This window comes from Monodelphis domestica, chromosome 1 (genome assembly GCF_027887165.1).
Source record: "Monodelphis domestica isolate mMonDom1 chromosome 1, mMonDom1.pri, whole genome shotgun sequence".
Lineage (NCBI taxonomy): Eukaryota > Metazoa > Chordata > Mammalia > Didelphimorphia > Didelphidae > Monodelphis > Monodelphis domestica.
Genome location: NC_077227.1, coordinates 205422196 through 205440849, shown reverse-complemented (window position 1 = coordinate 205440849; position 18654 = coordinate 205422196). Strand labels below are relative to the sequence as shown.

At 38.7% G+C, this 18654-nt stretch overlaps 1 protein-coding gene across 3 annotated transcripts in view; it reads right to left on the bottom strand.

Moving 5' to 3' along the window:
- Window positions 1-18654, bottom strand: part of GANC (glucosidase alpha, neutral C) — a 76164-nt gene that overhangs the window by 32722 nt on the left and 24788 nt on the right. For all 3 annotated transcript variants that reach the window (XM_007472415.3, XM_007472416.3, XM_001362707.4), the window contains 6 exons: window positions 18186-18225; window positions 16207-16273; window positions 12000-12096; window positions 8988-9168; window positions 7416-7569; window positions 3952-4187 (listed from right to left, as the gene is read on the bottom strand). In XM_007472415.3, coding sequence (XP_007472477.2) covers window positions 3952-4187; window positions 7416-7569; window positions 8988-9168; window positions 12000-12096; window positions 16207-16273; window positions 18186-18225 — 775 coding nt within the window. The remainder of the gene's footprint in view (window positions 1-3951; window positions 4188-7415; window positions 7570-8987; window positions 9169-11999; window positions 12097-16206; window positions 16274-18185; window positions 18226-18654) is intronic.

The following is an 18654-nucleotide window of genomic DNA, read 5'->3' as shown; positions in this document are numbered from 1 at the left end:
CAGCTAATAAGTATCTGAGGCCAAATTTGAATTCAGGAAGAGGAGTCTTCCTGACTTCAGGCTCTGACACCTACCTGTTCTATTCCATATTATCTTCTATATGACTAGTATAGAGTTCTATAGAACATTTCTAAAACCAGTAGCAGGTTGTATTTGAGCTCAGCAGGAAGAAGTTCCTGAGTTCTGTCTTTCACACCATTATGGGAACTAAAACTGATAAAGGAGCAGCCAACAGTCCAGCCCCGACTCAGTGGTTTTTGCTTAGTTTCTGCTTTCTTAATATTGTCATATGGTAGTCTGGGGAAACTTATGGACTCATTTGGGGAGTGTTGTTTTTTTTCTCTTGCCTATGTACATAATTAAGGGAAATGCAAAGTCTTAGTTAAAATTCAGTGAAAATAGAGATGTAATTTTCCCCCGTTCGAATTCATTAACTGTCTGAAATCTATTTCAAAAATCCCTAAATCTATCCCTGGTTTAAAAAAAAATGGTTAAAAGTATGCCGTTAAAAAACCCTCTTCTAAGGGAATGCTCTGAGATTCTTCTCTAGACTAATACAAAATCACCACAAGCCCGTAAGGAAAGATGGCACAGCTCTCTCAAGAATCATTTGGTGACCAATTGTTTACACTGCATTTACTGTATTAAAAGCAAGGACTGCTGGTGGAAGGGTCCAAAAAGAAAGGGTCCATGTCTTCTCTGGGCTTTTGGAGAGATATAGTGAAAGAAATCTTTATAAAGCCATAATCAACAAATTCAATTTAAGAAACTTATCTATCGTATTTGAATCAATAGAGTACCCTGAACTGCTGCAAGCCTTTCTCTGTATTGTTTCCATAAAAGACATGATATTGCATAGCATGGATTGTACTTAAGCAATTGATCAACTGCAGTATGACTGTTGTTTCCTTTTTCTTCTTCACCTCTTCAAAAGCATCTGTTATTGTTGTTTGTCCTTCGTTTTGGAAGAGGATCAGTGATATCATGGGGTAATGACTTGGGCATGAAAGCATCTACTCTGGCCATGAGAGAACACACTTACTCTTCATTGAGAAAGCAGCTTCTTATGTAATTTATGGCACTATCTAGAAAAATTCAGAAGCATAACAATCTTTTTCTAATCAATTAAGCTATTTACTTTAAAAATAAAGGTATGAACTGATGAAGTAAGCATTAAAAATACAAATACAGGGGCCAACTGGGGGCTCAGTGGATTGAGAGCCAGACTTAGAGATGGGAGATCCTAGGTTCAAATCTGGTCTCAGACACTTCCCAGCTGTGTGACCCTGGGCAAGTCACTTGACCCCCATTGCCCAGCCCTTACCACTCTTCTGCCTTGGAGCCAATACACAGTATTGATTCTAAGAAGGAAGGTAAAAAAAAAATGGAAGTATGAAAATAATTTTGGACAAGTTGCTTTTCAGTTTTGTCATCTGTAAAATGGGGGTATTAAGATTTGAACTACTGAAATAAAGGGTTGTAGTGACCCTCAAATGGGATAATATGTGTGTGTGCATGTGTATATACATATGTAAACAAAAGACAACAGATTTAGATTTGGAAGGATTCATGTTATTACCAGAAGAACAAGAAAGTTAACAAAGGTTAGAGGAACACTTAACTTTCTAATATATTTCTCTGTTTTTGACTGTTTTTAAGAACTCTGATGAGTACAATAACTAATTAAAATTGCTGAGGACCAATGATGAAGCATGTTAGCTACTTCTTGACAAGAAAGGTGAGGGGCAAAAGGGAAAGAATGAGAAATGCAATCTCAGACACAATTAATGTGGAAAATTGTTGTGCTTGAAGATGCGCATTTGTTACAAGTGGGATTTTTTTCTCCCCTCCAGAGGATGGCACAAAAAAAGGGAAGACTAGTGATGGGGTTGCCCTAAAAAAAGATCATTGAATGATTAAAAATTTTTTAATTAATTAATTTTTAAAAAAACCCGTGCCTTCTGTCTTAGTATCAATTCTAAGACAAGAATAGCAAAGGTTAGGCAATCGGGGTTAAGTGACTTACCCAGGGTGACACAGCTAAGAAGTGTCTGTTGTCAGATTTGAACCCAGATTCTCCTAACTCCTGGCCTAGTGCTATTCACTGAATTAATTATCTTTTACATGCACAGAAAGAAGGTCAAAAGGAAACACAGATAAGCAAGGGACACCTTTTTTTTTTCTATTTTTCTTTGCATATGGTAATGACCATTTATTTGGTGTTTGCTAAACAGACTAAGGGAGTCTATTATTCACCCATATACCTACACTATGAAGCTTACTTATATACACCCAATTTCCTGAGGATCTCTGAGCTTGCTAAGGTTTTTAAGTAAGTCCTTCTTTCTTCCTAGTTTTTACTTGATGGAAGTTTTAGAGAAGTGATACATGACTCTTCCTTGTAATCAGACTATCCTTTCTTCTTCTGGGAGTGAAATTCAACTATTGTTTATTATTTTATTTATTATTTTATTATTTATTATTCTTTCCAGTCAAGAGGAGAATGAGTCAGAGGTATGGGGAGATAACTGACATCTACGTAGGGCTCCCTGGCGGGTGGGCGATACAGATATTTTCAGCCCCATTTTACCTATCAAGAAATGAAATTTAGAAAAATAAAATGATTTGCTCAAATGCCCAGGGTCGGGATAGAAACCCATCCAGGCCTTCTGCCTCCCGGTTCAGCATTCTTTCCTCCCAACTCTGCAGACGTGGCAGCTCCCCGTCTAGCCCTCCATCCATTAGACTCTGATGCAATCAAGGCACTGTAACACCGGCTCTTCCTTTAGACATTTCCTAAATGTCTAGCGAACCCATGTCCATTTAGTTAGTTCTAGTTGAGACTTATTCAAGCCTGATTAAAAAAAAAGTCTCAGAGCATTACTGTACATGAGAACAATTCTGAAAGTAGTTTTCCTTACAATCAAACTTCTCCAGTGGAGAAGGAAAGGGCAAACCACTCCAAAATCTTGGCCAGGAAAGACCCAAATGGAGTCACCAAGAGATTGAAATGACTGAATAACAACAATATAATAATTACAGTACCTGCCACAAGTCTGATTTGAAGGAACATTCTGTAAGCTGTAAAACGCTCTATGAGGAGGCAGCTAGGTGGCTTAGTGGATACAGAGCCAGGTTTAGAGACAAGAGGTCCTGGGTTCAAATTTGACCTCAGATACTTCCTAGCTGTGTGACTCTGAGCAAGTCACCTGACCCCCATTGCCTAGCCCTTAACCACTCTTCTGCCTTGGAACCAATATCCAGTATTGATTCTAAGATGGAAGGTAAGGGTTTAAAAAAAAATTCTATGTGAGATGCTACTATTCCTCTCTTCTCAGTCTATTTTTCCCCTTATCTCTTCTCTTATCTCTCTCCCCTCTATCTCAATTATTATTATTATTTTTTAAACCCTTACCTTCCATCTTAGAATCAATACTGTGTCATAAGAGTGGTAAGAGCTAGGCAAGGTGGGTCAAGTGACTTGCTCAGGGTCACACAGCTGGGAAGTGTCTGAGGTCATATTTGAACCCAGGACCTCCCATCTCTGGGTCTAGCTCTCAATCCACTGAGCTACCCAGCTGTACCCCCCCTCCCCATCTCAATTAGCAGGGCAAGAGCATCTGATAATTAACTCTCTTTTTTAAAGCTTCCTCCAGAAAAGCAGTTCTAAAACCAGGGGAGTTAGAATCCCTGACCATCTTAGGACCTAGGCTGCTAGAAGACAACTTTTTTTTACTATTATTTTTTTCTTCCTTCTCCTTTTCTTTGTCTTTATTTCTCTTTGTAATTGCTGCTGCTGCTGTTGTTGTTATTGTTATTTGCAGAGACCTATCACTTCTTTCTTTGGTGCCAATTGTTGTCTCTGTTTTCCCCCCCATGACGTGGATGAATTTGAAATTTTATGAGTGTATTGTGGAATTCAAAAGGGTATTAAAAACTGGCTTTCTTTACCTTGCGTTTTTTACTCCTGATCAGCTCTTGCATCCTTTTAGGATCTGGAAATTTCTTTTTGTCCCACGTGAAGTACCGTTTGCCCTCGGTGTGTTCTATGTCCAGCCATATGACGTCATAAGGGATGTCATGGGCGTCAAACCCAGCATCCACAGCCTTGACGTCTTGTTCGTCGTCGTAGTTCCAACGGCACTGATGGTATCCCAAGGAGAAGAGTGGAGGCAGGGCTTGTGTGCCTATCATAAAAGAGGAAGGGAGCGATGGAGTCCAAAATATCATCGTCAGCCTGAACAACAGTGCCTATGGCGACCCGAGAAGGAAAGTCAGATGCTCCACTCTGCCTGCTCCCTACAGAGCCTTCCTTGGCATTCCTGCTGCCTACCAACATGGAGAAACAATGCAAATCATGGGATCGGTCACCTGGAAACCGTTTTTCCCCCAGTGTTCTGAATTTTTATTCTGCTGCGAATATTTATCAAATTCTTACTTGTTAACAACCTGATTTCTTCTACATGAGAACTAGTTTCCTTCAGATGACAGATGAATTTGTATGGCTCAGCCGTGCATTGTAAGAGACTTTTAGAGGATTTTTTAATATAAAACTCTTTTATTTATTTATTTAAGATCTTATCTTTATTTTATTCCGTTAACAAATTTACACATAAGTTTTCCAAAGTCATAGGATTCGTGTTGTCTCCCTCCTTTCTTCCCTCCCCACTCCTGGAGCTGATAAGTAATTCCACTGGGTTTAACATGTATTATCACTCAAAATGTATTTCCATATTACTCATTCGATATAAAACTATTTTAAATATATAGAGCCCAAACCTCTTTCACGGGGCAGCTAGCGGGCAAAGTGGAGAGAACATTGGGCCTAGAGTCAGTGAGGCTCATTTTCCTGAGTTCAAATCCGTCCCCAGACTCCCTGGTGGTGTGACCCTGAAGCCAATAGCCATGATGATGAGATCACCAATCCAATGGAGAATTGGAGCCCATCGGTTAAATATGCATCAACTTGGCAACTGTGTATATTTGTAAATATGTATCTATGTAAATGTATGTGTGATATAGTTGCCTTTTATATAATTATGTTATTAATTATATCTGCATGGAGTGCACAATTATATGTCAATTATATTTTAATATATTTGCCACACACATATATGTGTCATTATTTGTCTTTTACTTTCCAGATGAAATCTCTTTACTGTTGAACAATTTAATTTTGAAGCTATTTTTAAAAGGCAATGATATATGGCTACTTGTTCATAAACATCTGCAAGACTTTGGTAAAACAGTGAAGTCAATTGTTACCCTTCTGAGGAAGATTTTAATAAAAATATATCCTGTTTATAATTCAAAAAATAAAATAAAATGAAATGAAAAGGCAATGATAGGGGGCAGCTTGGTCGCTCAGTGGATTGAGAGCCAGGCCTAAAGATGGGAGGTCCTGGATTCAAATCTCACTTCAGACACTTCCTAGCTGTGTGACCCTGGGCAAGTCACTTAACTTCAACTGCCTAGCCCTTACTGCTCTTTTGCCTAGTAAGTCATAGTATTGATTTCTAAGATAGAATGTAAAGATTTTTAAAAGAAAAGAAAAGAAAAGAAACAAAATGATAGAGGTAGCTAGGTAGCAGAGTAGACAGTGTTCCAGACCCAGAGATGGGAAATTCTGGCTTCAAAACTGACCTCAGACACTTCCTAGCTGTGTGACCCTGGACAAGTCACTGAACCTTTATTGCCTAGCCTTTGCTGCTCTTCTGCCTTCGAAGGTAAAAGATTTTTTTTTAATGGCAATGATAGATGCTGAATAAAGGCTTTTATTGGTATATGGAGCTGTGATAAGAGTTCAGAATAGGCGGGGGTCCCACGGCAGCCAATTCCCCGGAGCCGCTGTCCCACACTGAGGGAAAGGGCTAAGTTGAGTGGCAGCGAACAGAAGCCGCACTTCTGCCGGAACACTGAAGGCAGCCGGAGGGCTGGGAGCGGCAGAAGAGGCAGCAGGGGGCGTGCCAAGGCCAATGGGGCTGAAGTGGCAGCGGCGGCATCCACAGCCTTCCTCCCAGGTCTCCTCGGGCCGTGTAGGGCTATTCATCCGCCCTGGGTCTCCCCCGGGGCCGTGTGGGGCTATTCAGACGTCCGGGGTCTCCCCCGGGGCCGTGTGGGGCTATTCATTCGTCCTGGGTCCCCTGGTGGGGGCGGGGGGCGTGTGGGGCTATTCAAACCGAGGGTGGCCCAGAGTTAGAGCTTATAGACTGTGGCGTGGCGTCCACACACGGCATTCCTCCCAATGGCGCAAGTAAAGATGAAAGCCGTGGTGACACCCAGGCTAGGGCTGCCTTTCCGTAGTCCGCGAGCTCCTCTTGTTCCCAGTCTTTGTCGCTGCCCAGAAATAGATGGCAGAACTTTGTGACACAAGGGAGTTTAGGGTAAATCGTGGCGGGTAATTTTGTTCTATGATTTTAACGTCATTTTTTACCCAAAAATAGTTGATCTAATCTAATCTAGACCTTTGATCTAATAGATCAAAGCATAGAAAATGGCCTCAAGACATTTGTCCGAGTATCAGTAGATATTACTTATGCACCATCAAAAAACATCCCTTTTGAGCTTCCTTAAACGCTTGGCAATCTAATCCAGAAACTGAGTATAAGTTCAATTTCCTTCATTTAAAATAGTAAGTAGGGATTTATTGAATGAACTTATGAAACTAGTAAATACTAATAAATCAAAATTAATCATTCACATGTCTAAATTTTAACACATTTTAAGATTTAATAATATTTCATTTTAATTTAAGGATAATTTTAATAATAACAATTTAATTTTAATTAAAGGATAATTTTAACAGCTGGTGCTAAGGTACATTTCAATGAAGAACAGAATAAAAGTAAGGTGCATTTGAGAAAACATCAGAGAAATTCCAGTAGCTAAAAGGATAAAAGTTGAATTTTTTTTAAGGATAAGGGGCTGAAGTGTGCCCAAGAGGTCCAAGACAATTTTTAACTTAACTGAATAAGCCTGATGCCCACTATAGGAATTGAAGAATGATACCCGATTGTGTCATTTCAACATTCTATATAATTATACATTTTATACATTCTATATTTTATACATTCATGAGCAACATAGGTGGCACAGTGGATAGAATATTGGGCCTGGAGTCAGGAAGACCCAGGTTCGAATCTTACTTTAGATACTAGCTGTGTGACACTGTGCAATCACAATCACTTAAACCTATTTGCTTTGGTTTCTTCCTCTGTAAAAAAGGAGCAGGAGAAGGGAATGGCAGCACCTTGCCAAGAAAATCCAAGAGGGATTGCCAAGAGTCAGACACAGCTGAAAGTTAGTAAAACAAAAATGAAAATTCATAAATGTTATATTTGCTAGTAGAGCGGGGAAGGAAGAGGGATTAGTGCCCATAACTCAAAAGGCCATCACTAATTTATTTACACATGTACCTGTAAGTACTGAGTATTGTTTGAAGACTGCAGCAGGGGTTGGTCCCATTAACAGAAAAACATCAATGATTCCACTCTCTGACATCCAACACACATCAGTTTGAGCCTTGACTTTCTGCTTCGCCAAAACTGAGCCTTCCTGGGACAGCATGTGCTGAAAAAGGAACCAAGTGAAACTCTGAAAAGCTCTTCCCAACTACCTTTAAAAGCATAAATTAATCAGGATGGAAAAGAGCCACCACCCCAAACCCAAGTCACTGATAAGTTCTGTTAATGGGCGCCATATGCATTTGTACACTATGGCTTCTTAACCCAGTGTTTGTGAGTTGTTGTTTTAGTAGGGTGATCACTATATTTCAATATAATTGTTTAACTTTGTATCCTGTGTGTCTTATGTATTTCAGAACATTATTCACTGGACTGCCAAAGGGGTCCACACTTTAACTGACTTAGTTGAGTATAGATGGGGAAGCATCAATTGTTTCCACTACAATGATGGTAGCTCTTCCTATAGTGAAATAATTTTGCTTCATTGACTAGCTAAGTGATATAGAGGAGAGCGTAGGTCAAGAAGATCTGAATATCATTGTGTTATAAGAAATTATGAGAAGAGGGGGCAGCTAGGTGGTTCAGTGGATTAACAGTCAGGTCTCAAGATGGGAGGTCCTGAGTTCAAATATGGCCTCAGCTTCCTAACTGTGTGACCCTAAGGAAGTCACTTAATAACCATTGCTTAGCCCTTAATGTCTTCTGCCTTTGTACCAATACATAGTATTTATTCTAAGATGGAAGATAAGGATTTTAAAAGAAAAAAAATGATAGAAAGGATGATTTCATAAAAACCTCGAAACACCTATGTGAATTGACACAGAGTGAAGTGAACAGAACTAGGAGACTGTTTGTCTGTAGTAATAACAATATTATATGATGAACAATTATTAATGACAGCTATTCTAAGCAATACAATGATCAATATAGGACAATCCTCAAGGCCTAATGATGAAAAATGCCATCTGCCTCCAGAGAAAGAACTGAGGGCATCTGAATGAAGACTGGCACATATTATATTTCAATTTCTTTCTTAATTTTTTTTTGTTCGAGTCTTCCTCCACAAAATGACTGATATAGGAAAAGGTTTTGCATTTTGTACATCTAAAATCTATATCAGATTGTTTGCTCTCTGGGGAGGGGGGAAGGCAGGGTAGGAGGGAGAGAATTTAGCTTGAACTTAAAAAAAAAACCATCCTGAAGGGTTTTTAAATTTTTAATTGAGGGTAAAAAAATTTAAATATTAAAGGCAAAAAAGAAGAGACCTGAGTATCAGAGCAACTGGGGGAAGAGGAGAAAGAGGAAAAGACCTGAGTAGAAATCTAACCTGATACTTTTTAGCTGTATGACTCTGACCAAGTCACTTAACTGCTATTAGTCTGTTTCCTTTTCTGTATATTGGAGATGATAATAGCACAGGGGTATTGTGAGGATACAGTGAGATAACATGTAAAATGCTAGCAATTATCATTATGAATATTATTCTATAGCAACCCTGAAAGGAAGTCATTATTTAAAACTTACTTCCACTGTAGGCTGTGTGTTGATTTCCACCAAGGTTTCTGAGGCATTCAGCCAGAAAATGCCCACTGTTCTGCCTTGTTTGTGTGCCAGGAGATAAGGCACGCAGCCATAGATACCCATTTTGTCATGTATCTTGTACCCATAGACGTCCAGGTTGTATAGGCGGTAAGCTTCTCCAGCACTGAAATAAACCAATGCAATGACAAATTTATGACAAATGAAGGGAAGGGCCTCAGCTCCTGCCCAGGCTCCATCCCTTCTCAGGTCCATGGCCTTGTGGGAGCTTTTCTTGATCATTATTGCTTTGTCTTATAAGGTACCTTTTCTACATAGATGTCTTCACTATGCAACTAATGCCTAAGTTCTTTGGGAGGAAGGACAGTGTTTAACAATTCTTTGTATCTTTTATGGCACTTGGCATACTGTTCTATAAATATGGGTGCATGACAAACACTTATCTAGTGTAAAAATAATAAGCAAATGAATTGATTATTGATTATAAACTGATTTGATACTCTGCTTGTTGGGTTTACAAAGTATCTTCAGTCTTTATAATTGAAGTGAAGTTCATAAGTGAACTCTTCAGGGCCAGACTCAAGGACTCTAAGGAGACTCTTGTTATATAAAAATAAACTATTTAGTGAAAATATAAGGATAAAAAAGGATTTATAACTAATGGATTCTAACTCTACCCCAATAAAACTCCCTGGTTCCACAAGGAACCACTTCTCCTGTTTCCATAGGCTACACTGATCCTTCCTGATCTGACTAACCCAAATTTTCCCTATTTCTACAATAAACTAAATACTATTATCCTTATACAAAGTATATATTTCTTAATTTTGTCTCCATTTTATAAAAATAACAAAGACTAGCTGGCTGAGCCTCAGCAAGAACCAAGTTAGGATCCAGGTCTTTCTTTGGTCTTATTAGATATAAAAACGATTTATGTAACAGCAACAGTCATTAGTGTTTCCGAAGTTGGAAAAGGAAAATCCGCTCCTTCAGGATTTTCCCTCCTTTCCTTCTACCTCAGACAATGAGGAGAGAGAAAAGGTGTGTCACCTGCTCCCAGAACTCTGAGAGAGTAACTCTCTGAAGACCAACTGCCATAGAAAAACTGTTACACTGTCAATATTTGAAACTGACACTCTGTCTCAGATCTGCTTCAAACTCCAATTCTTTCTCAAGTCAGCTTCTCTACTTCTTATCTCTAAACTAATATAACAAGACTTAATTTCTAATATCATCCTTATACTAGTAATAGTAGTAACAGTAGAAGTAGTAATAATAGTAGCAATAGTAGTAGTAATAGTAGTAGTAGCAGTAGTGGTAGTAGTAGTAGTGATAGTGATAGTAATAGTAGCAGTAAAGTTACTGCTCTACAGTTTACAAATATCTTATCAGACCTTAAAGCAAACCCCTGAAGGGAACCCCATTGAATAGGTGTGAAAACGGAGGCTCTCAGAAGTTCATTGGCTTGCCTAAAGTCATATGGCTAGTAAACCAGATCTTGAACTTAATTTTTCTGACTCTTAGGCCAGGGTTTATTTTCATTATACAAGTTCCTGATTGGTGAGTGATTATCCTTTGACCAAAGCAGATAAATGACCCTCTTGCCAGGTTTTTGAAATACTGCATAGGTTCAGAGTGGATCAGAAGAGTCTTTTGGTAGGAAGAGCAGCCGGGCTCAATTGTAACTCTTGCCTAAGATTTCTGATGTCGCCATTGTAATATACCAAATAAATATTATTTCCTGGGCCTGGTAGCCTGTAAGACTATTTCTAGGGGCAGGTAAGGTGCTCAGTGGATAGAAATGCCAAACCTGCCTGGGGATGGAAGGTCCCGGGTTCAAATGTGACCTTAGACACTCTCTAGCTGTGTGACCCTGGGCAAGTCACTTAACTCCCATTGCCTAGTCCTTACTGCTCTTTTGCCTTGGAACATTGATATAGATTCTAAGATGGAAGTTAAGAGTTTTAAGGGGGAAAAAAAAACAGAAGGTAAGGGCTAAAAAATAAAGACTATTTTTACAGAAAACTCTATTATCTCTATCATCTATTTGCCAGTGGTATTATTCTGCAGGCAGAGATGGCTTTAGTCTCCTTACTGACTTGTCTTTTTGTTTTGTTTGTTTATTTTTCTGTCTTGTTCTTAAACTAAGTTCCCTGTCCTGTAGCTGTGCTTTATTGTAAAATGTCATTTTTGTAAAATCAGAAGTGGGTTGCCATGCAGACAGGTTGGTGTATGAATATTGACCAGTTGCTATAAAGATGGAGGCAGAAGCTCTGCAACTAGCCAATCCAAAATTTGACTGAAAGTTGCTGTTTAGCATATCATTAGCATCCCCCCCAAGGTGAATCATGGGTAAGGCCACTCAGACTAAAGCGAACCATGGATAAAGTGAAGCTTGTTTTTAGTTATGGTGACTCTACTAGAGGGCAAACAATAGACTTCTTTCCTTAAAAAGTGATTAAGAAAATCATTCTTGAAAACCCTTGGGGCACTCACTGTTGACACTTCCTCAATAGCTACACTCTTTTAATAAAGCTTGCCCACCATGGACACTGCCTAAGTTGTCAGTTCTTTGGTCGAGACTCTGATGTCATGGCCCACGCCAAACATTCTGCCTTAGAATTTATACTAGGTATCAGCTCCAAGGCAAAAAAGCGGTAAGGGCCAGGCGATGGAGGTCCAGTGACTTGCCTGGGGTCCACTAAGAGGTGTCTGAGGTCGGATCTGAACCCAGATCCTCTGGACTCCTGGCCTGACACTCTATCCAGAGAGCCTCCTTGCTGCCCCTGTAGAAGGTCATTCAAAGAGGTCAGAGGACAGCAAGAAGAGTCTCTTGCGTTCAAGTGTTCACTTAAGCGTCCCATGGACAAAACTGGAGGAGGCAGTGGGGTTTGTTAGAGTTATTCTTAAAGAATTCATCTTAATTAAGTCCTGGTCTTGAAAATTCTTTCCCAAACCAGAGAATTTCCTCCTGACAAATTCTTGCTTTCACTTTACCTGGTGTTTTTGAGCTGATGGGTTTCTGCATGTTGTGGGATCCCATAGAGGTGCTCAAATCCATGCAAGGAGAAGTCCAGGCCTATGGCGCTGGGGCCTGGAGGAACAAAACCCAGAGGGAGTGTTTCCTTTCCACAACAAGCTTTAAAAGAGATGCCTGTTAAGCTGTGCCACAGAAACAATAAGCACAAGGACTACAAGGATGAAAATGGAAACAACAATGACAACAAAATGAAATAGAAGGGCAGTTAAGTGGCTCAGTGGATTGAGAACCAGGCCTGGAGATGGAGGCCCTGGGTTCAAATTTGGCCTCAGACACTTCCTATCTGTGTGACCCTGGGCAAGTCACTTAACCCCAATGACCTAGTTCTTCCACCTTGGAACCAGTTTTCAGTATTGATTCTAAGATGAAGGTGAGGGTTTAAAAAAAATGACCTTCTTCAAGAAAATATGGTGACAGGACAGAGAACTTCACCCCCGTTGCCTAGCCCTTACTGCTCTTCTGTCTTGGAACCAGTACTTAGTAATGAATCTAAGATGGAAAGTGAGGGTTTAAAAAAAAGTGACACTGAGCATTCTATAGTTCTGTTGACCAACTTTTGCTCTGAAGATAAGAAATGCACCTCCATCCCTTCTTTGCAGAGGCAAAGGGCTATGTATTTGGAACAAGAACATTTAGACTGTCAGGTTTGACCAATGTATTGGTTAGTTTTTCCAAACTGTTTATTTCTTCTCTCTTTTTTTTTAATGATGTTACCAGAAATGGCTCTCTCTAGGCAGAGGAGAAGGGAAGACTATATTTGGAAATGAAAATGATATGAAAAATGAAGTTTGTAAATAAAAATAAAAAGGTGGACCTATATTTGTCATATGAAAGAAATGGTAGCCTTGTCAAAGGCCTGGGGTCATTGTACTTAATAACAAACACAGTTACTGGTCTGGAAACCAGAAGACAAGACTCTTAGTTCTAAACTGGCCAGTTATTAATAATTATTAGACACTTATTGAGGGGGCAATTAGGTGGCTCAGAGGATAGAGAACCAGGCCACGAGTTGGAGGTCCTGGGTTCAAATTTGGCAGCAGACACTTCCTAGCTATGTGACCCTGGGCAAGTCACTTAGCCTGCATTGCCTGGTCCTTCCAGCACTTCTGTCTTAGAATTGATACTAAAATAGAAGGTATAGATTTAAAAAATAAAAAAGAAAACACACTTATTTTATTGAGCACTTGTTATGGAGCAAGAAAAGTAGCTGAGTAAGATGTGGTCCTGATGCTGGTCACTAATTACCAGTCTGATGTTAAACAATAATCCTTTAAGCAATAAACTTTTTGTTTCAATTCTTTTGGATAGAACTATTTCTAAAATACATTCTATATTACCCTGCCTTAGTAAGCTGGGTAGAATGACTATATTTCATATGACATTGGAGTAATTATTAGATCATTGTTAGGGCTGGCCTAGATAAATGTTGTTGTGGTTCAATCTTCTTTTTTTTTTTTTAAACCCTTACCTTCTGTCTTGGAGTCAATACTGCGTATTGGTTCCAAGGCAGAAGAGTGGTAAGGGCTAGGCAATGGGGGTCCAGGTGACTTGCCCAAGGTCACACAGCTGGGAAGTGTCTGAGGCCATATTTGAACTCAGGATCTCCCATCTCTAGGCCTGGCTCTCAAGCCACTCAGCTACCCACCTGCCCCTGGTTCAATCATATTTCAATCATATCTGACTCTTGGTGAAAACACATTGGTGTTTTCTTTGCAAAGATCCTGGAATGGTTTGCCATTTCCTTCTCTAGCTCATTTGACAGAAGAGGAAACTGAGGCAACCAGAGCTCAGTGACTTGTCCAGGGTCACACAGCTAATAAGTGTCCAAGGCCAGATATGAACTCATGAAGATGAATTTGCCTGATTCTAAGCCCAATGCTCTATCTACAGCTATCTAGTTGCACTCTTTAAATAAAATAGATAATGACTATTTTACAGTTCCTGGAAGGCTTTCTCTGCCCCCTAAATAATCCTTTCATCTTATTGTTGATGCCTAAAATGCCTTGGGCTAAAGCAGATAAATGATTGTCTCACCAGGTATATGAAGTGTCGAATTCAAAATGATTCTGGCATAGGGTTCTGAGTGGGTCAAAGCAGTTTCATTTGGTAGGGAGAGCAGACTTTGGTTGCTGTTAGTTCAGTTGCTTCTGACTCTTTGTGATCTCAGTTGGGGTTTTCTTGGCAAAGAAGCTGGAGTGGCTTGCCATTTCCTTCTCCAGCTCATTTGACAGATGAGGAAACTGAGCCAACAGAGACTACACAGGGCCAAACAGCTAGCTAAAGCTAGACTGGAATCACTCAGGAAGACAGATGAGTCTTCCTGATTCTCAGTCTGGTGCTCTATCCACTGTTCCACCTAGCTGCCCTGGAAAGCAATCTATTTGTCATTCTACAGTTGGGATAGGGATAGGGCCTGGACATGGGATTTCATTGGTATAGAAAACTCCCTGATGAGAAAACTCCCTCTAATCATTCATTCAAGGCTTAAATACAATACAAGTCTATGCTGCTCTGTAGATCTAGATGCACTGGGATTGGCCGCACCTGTGTGGACCCGGGGTAAACCCTGGAACTGGTTTTCTTCAATAAATCCAGAATAACGGCTAGATTTCTAGTCTAGTTTGTTTTTCATAAAAGTAGAGTTGCAAAGGTCTAATATTTTAAAAGAATTCTAAGGAAAAAGGAAAAGATAGAAAAAGAAAATAATTTCTGTTGCCTTTTAGAATATTACTGCCAATAAACATGAACCGTCATTTGCACATTCACTTCAAGGTCCTTGATGTTTGTTATTTAGGCTCCACAGACATTAGAATGGGAAGGGACCCCAGAGATCTACTGCCTGGTCTGCAGTGATGGCTGGTACATCTTCCATGGAAGGAAGGAATTTTTTAGGAGTGCATTAGAGGTATATCGAGCCTCTAAGTCAGCAATCCTAGGAAATATGGAACAAAATATGTACCGGCTAATCTCTCTCTGCTCTCATTTCCTATAGAATTTTCCCCCTCTGATTCTGGTAGTTATTAACATATGTTCATGTTCATTTATAGTGTTCAATATCTATATGCATATGTTTTGACTTTCATATTAGACCTTGCATGAGCTTTTTGGGGGCAAGGGCTGAGCTTTATAGTTCTCTATCTCCCATTAAATCTAGCATAGTGCTGGGACCATAGAAGGTGCTTAATAAATGCATATCAATTGGAATTGTTTAGAGGCAGGAAACAAAAATCTGAGTGGTTGCTTTGGAGAAGTCTCTTTCCTATTTGCCATGTGGGTAGCTTAAGTAACAAAAAAATAATAAATCAATGATCTGTTTCATTTTTTTTTAAACCCTTACCTTCTGTCTTGGAGTCAATACTGTGTATTGGCTTCAAGGCAGAAAGAGTGGTAAGGGCTAGGCAATGGGGGTCAAGTGACTTGCCCAGGGTCACACATATCTGTTTCATTTTTAAAGTGAAAAATTAACTGAATCATCACCTCTAGAGAATGCAACTAGGTAGCAGGAGATAGAGCACTGGGTTTGGAATCAGGAAGATTTATCTTCATGAGTTCATATATGGCCTCAGATACTTCCTAGCTATGTGACCTTGGGCAAGTCACCAAGCTCTGCTTACCTCAGTTTCCTCATCTGTCAAATGAGCTAGAGAAAGAAATGGCAAACCACTCTAGTATCTTTGCCAAGAAAACACAATATGAAATCACCAAGAGTCAGATACTATTGAAACAACTGAACAACATTTCATCTAGGCTAGCCCTAACAATACTCGAATGATTACTCTGATGTCATATTAATTCTGTTTACCTCAGTTCCTCATCTGTAAAATGAGTTGAAGGATATGAAAAACCACTCTAGTATCTTTACCAAGAAATGACCTTGGGGAGGAAGGGATAAAATTAAAATTCTAAAATGTCAAAAAACAATTGCCAAAAATTGTTACTACGTGCAACTGAAAAACAAAAATTTAAATTTGAAAAATTAGCTGAAAAAAACACTGAAAACACTATTAATTAATGCCAGGACTCCTTATCTGGCTTATGAATAAACGTACCAATGGAAAATAAGAAGTAAGATTGAAGAAACTAAGCAGCTTGAAAGACATTGTGACTGAAACCTTGAGCTATACTGTAAAGAAAATGTTAATTCCATGCCAATCTTGGTTTTACCATTGGCTTTGATATCCACAAATTTGCCAAATTTCTCTTGCCAAAGGCCCAGATCATCTTGACTTTCCTGTACAAATAAAAGTATGGAAATTAATATTATAAATTATAATAAATACTGAGATTACTATAGCACACTTTAGATTTCAGGAAAATTGGGTTGAGAAAACAAGCTTATCTCCTGGGAAGATGATTGGTTTAAGAGCTCACCATATAATCACACCAAGCTAATGATCTAAGAAGAGACAGCGGTGTACAATTTGTTGCATATATTCAAGAATAGACATGATCCATCATATTGAAATGCTAAACAAAATTTCAACCATGAGCAATTAAGGAACCAAAGATGACATGCCAAATGTTACACAAACCAAATGATATAATATGAAAATATTTTGTAAAACATGGAAGTGCTTTATAAATGTATTGATATTACTTTCCATTCTCCTCATTATATAATATATATGCAAAATAATATATGTATATATATACATATGTAGATAGATATAGATGGATGGATGGATGGATAGATAGATAGATGGTTGAATGGATAGACAAGCAGACAGATGGGCAGATGGACAGACAGATAGACAGAAAGACAGACAGAAATAGATGGATGATAGATTGATTGATAGGTAGATTATAGATAGATGGATGATAAAAATAGATGGATGGATGGATAGAGATAGATAGATAGATAGATAATCTCCTGTGTTAGTATCAGCTCTAAGATATACGTGGCAAGCACTAGGCAATAAGAATTAAATGACTTGCCTAGGATCACACAGCTAGGAAGTGTCTGAGACCAGATACAAAACCAGGATCTCCTGTCTCCAGGCCTGGTGGCTCTATACACTGTACCACCAAGCTGCCCCAAAGTAGGTTTCTTTAAAATTATGTTTTTGTCTATTTCTAAGCTGTTTTTTTAATAAGCAAAATTTCCATAAGGCTATTTTCTTTAGTAGTTTAAAAATGCACCTTAAAAAATATTGTATTCCTAAAGGTTCCCAACAGTTGTCTCTCAAATGCTGAGTTAGTAAGTTACCTTAAGTATATATGCAAGGGGATCTTAGTTGTTTTTATGTGTCTTTACATGGCAATATAAAAATTCCTTTCCTCTTGCAAACTAGTACTTTGACCATGTAAAGGCAGTAAAGCTAAGGCATGATATGTGGGTGTAGTGTGGTTGTCCTCCCACCCAACCACTCCATTCCCATATTCTTTGACAGGAGTAATAATTTAGCACATATTATTTGCATTTTTATAGGCTAGCATGTCATTTTTTTAAGTCTTTACCTGTCAGTATCAATTCTTTTTTTTTCTTTTCTTTTTCAGTATCAACTCTAAGACAATTTGACATGCTGGGACAGTTAGATAGCACAATAGATAGAGTGCCAGATATGGAGTTGAAGGACCTAGGTTCAAATCTGGCCTAAAATACTTCCTAGCTATGTGATCCTGGGCAAGTCATTTAACCCCAACTGCCTATCCTTCCCCCAGATTTGACCCAGGTTCTCCTGACTACAGGTCTGGCATTCTATCTACTATGCTACCTAGCTGCCCCAGCATGTTATTGTTAAAAGAAAGTTAGCATCAAAGGCAGAAAAACTTGGATTCAAGTTCTGCCTCTGAAATACATTATCCCTATCCTTTCCAGGGGATAGAACTTTAGGACTAAAAAGAAGAAAGACAAAGGCATCATGGTAACATCTTCAAATAATTGAGAAAACTATTTATCTAATGTTTGTTTTTTGATTATAAGTATTAAGAAGATGGGAATAAGGAGGTCCTGGGTTAGAATCTGATCTTGCATACTTCCTAGCTGTATGACACTAGGCAAGTCACTTAACTCTAGTTACCAAATCTTTACTGCTCTTCTGCTGTGGAATTGATACTTAGGATAGATTTTAATACAGAAAGTATGGGTTAAAAAAAAAGATGAGGATGGGAATTAAAACAAGAAAATAAGAATAAGCCTTTACCTGGGAAGGATCAGTCATCACATCTTCTTCTTTGGAAATTCTGTTTAAAAAAATTTTTTTAAAATATTAATAATATGGAGATAGGTTTTGAACGATACTTGTATAACCCAATGGAATTGCTCATCAGCTCAGGGAGGGGGGAGAGAAGAGGGAAGGGAAATAACACGAATCATGTAACCATGGAAAAATATTCTAAATTAATTAATTGAAAAAATTTTAAATTTGTTTTATTTAAATATTTGACAATATTTAAGGTTTTTGAAAGATTCTATTGATTTCCTTTTAATTTTGAGATTCTATGAAGTACATAATTTAATTTTTTCTTGTTAACTTACTTTAAAAATCATGGGTTTTGTGGGACAACATTTTTTTTCACATGAATTTAAATCTTCTTTTCTTTTTCTTTTTCTCACTTTCCCTCCTTTTCTCTTTCCTCCCTCCTTCCCTTTCCCCACTCTCCCCTTCTCCC